At 26.1% G+C, this 2,130-nt stretch overlaps 1 protein-coding gene across 3 annotated transcripts in view; it reads right to left on the bottom strand.

Annotated features, from left to right (window-relative positions):
• Nucleotides 1-1,703: 1,703 nt before the first annotated feature.
• LOC107467468 (protein ACCUMULATION AND REPLICATION OF CHLOROPLASTS 3, chloroplastic) overlaps nt 1,704-2,130 on the bottom strand; it is a 6,804-nt gene continuing 6,377 nt past the window's right edge. For all 3 annotated transcript variants that reach the window (XM_021131402.2, XM_016086573.3, XM_016086574.3), the window contains one exon: nt 1,704-2,037. In XM_021131402.2, coding sequence (XP_020987061.1) covers nt 1,980-2,037 — 58 coding nt within the window. In that variant the 3' untranslated portion in view covers nt 1,704-1,979. The remainder of the gene's footprint in view (nt 2,038-2,130) is intronic.

Below are 2,130 nucleotides of genomic sequence, written 5' to 3'. Positions count from 1 at the left end.
ATAAATAAATAACTAAAATTTGTTTAATTAACAAAAAATATCACACTATTTAGTAAAATATATTTAAAGATGAACTAAAACATATATAATCTTCTAACCTTTAATTTTATACTATTGATTAACGCACATGATTTTATTATTTCATATACTTCGTTCATAAAACTTCCATCATAAATTTCGAAACTCGCCATTATGTTTTCAATTCAACATGATGCAAAATAACCATATATCTTGCATACTCCAAAAACATTTTTAACGCGTATATTGTAAAACAATTACAACCATTTCATTATACGAAAATGCTACTTATACACTAAAATCAACCAATAAAATCAACCGCCAATATATTTATATATAAATACATGTATAATTTAATTTATTTTCAATATATATTTGTATTCCAACGTACATTTTATATTAGTAATTAATTTTGGTATACATGTAGCATTACTCTTCATTTTATTATAAGGATTAAAAGTAATTCATCAAAAATTAAAAAGAATGGTTATAATTACTCTTGAACTACACGATAAACATTGACAACACTATAACATAAATCTTTCTCGCAGAGCAGCTGTGGATAAGGGCCGCATAAGAAAATCAATTAAGGAACTGATGGCCAATACGAGTATGAAATCAGACATATCTGGCTATATTATAATGAATATAATTACGAGATTAAAAGTATTACACGACTAACATTTTTTATATACTAATACGGATAAATTCTCTATTTTTTTTCTCTAAAAGTGTTAACTCCTAATGTTTCTCCTAAGAAATTATTCACCTTCGTGCAAGATACTATTAAATTAACTAATTAGTGCTAAATTCATTAAAGATAATGGAAATATAGGTTTTAAAGTTTTTCGTGGATCGAATATTATTAAAACTTAACCATTTTACTTCAGCAAAATTCTTGAAAAATCTTCTATTTTTAATACTTTAGCAATCCACTTAAAGATGAATAAAATGTTTTTTTCAAACTTTTGGAGACTCATTTGGAAAATATTTAAATTCTTTCAAATTATAAGAAATCACGTATTATTTAGAAATATATACTCCTAGTATTAATTAATTGTTCACTTTAATAATTTGACACAATGCAAAACCAATGTACTGTTTAAATACATTAATTTTTTGATGTAACATCATTAAAATAGATAATTAGTTGATGGTGGAAATTTATAAAGAGATGATTTTTTGTGAAGTTGATAATTAAAAATAGTTAAACAATTTCGTCAAATATATTAAATCATCTAACAATGTTCAAATATCTTCGCATAAAAATAACTATATGTAAATGTTCATAGATATCAAATGAAATAAAGTCATAATTAACTTTTATAAATGCTAGATTAACTTTGGTCCATGTCACCAAGATTTTTCTAAATTTTATGTAGTTGTCGAAAACCTAACGCAATCTAATTCATTACTCGAACATGGATTCCGAAGCCCGGCATCTGTCAAAGCATAAAAAGCCAGATGTACACCTCCATGCACGAATTGCAGGAAATCACACACATACACACACACACATAACACATTTAAAATAAAGAATAAGAAAAATAAATTCTAAAAAGCAAACTGCCTTTAGCAATAATAATAACCAGTGCTCCAGTCCTTTTAAAATTTAATGTAAAATAATAATAAATAAATTAAGCTGATAAATATTTTATTTTTTAACCAAAAATTTGGAATTCAAATATTAAGAATAATTTTTTTTTTTATGGATATATGAAAAAATTGTTAAAACAAAAAATAAAACAGTGCACCAAATTTCTCCTGATCATCCCCTTCCCCTTTACATATAGTAGCATAAAGAGAAAAGAAAACATATAACATTGCCAACAACTAACACCTACTATACAACATAGGTTAAGTAAAATAAAACAAGAACAAAACCTAAAAGCAAGACCGAGAGACAAGATTACGAGAGTCACAGTAAACAGAATTTAGGGTACCATATTTATGCCGCTTGGTCATCTGTATAACTGTTTGATGTCTAAAAGAACACCTTGTTCCCAAATCTCAGCATACCTGTCCAAAATACAGTTGAACACAACATATGTTTCAATTAAAAACACAAGACTCAGATTCTTGTTTTTCACGCCAAGGGGTGTTGTATTGAGT

The sequence above is a fragment of the Arachis duranensis genome, chromosome 9, assembly GCF_000817695.3.
Source record: "Arachis duranensis cultivar V14167 chromosome 9, aradu.V14167.gnm2.J7QH, whole genome shotgun sequence".
Lineage (NCBI taxonomy): Eukaryota > Viridiplantae > Streptophyta > Magnoliopsida > Fabales > Fabaceae > Arachis > Arachis duranensis.
Note: the sequence above shows the minus strand (reverse complement) of the source record. Positions and strands in the feature narration are given on the sequence as shown.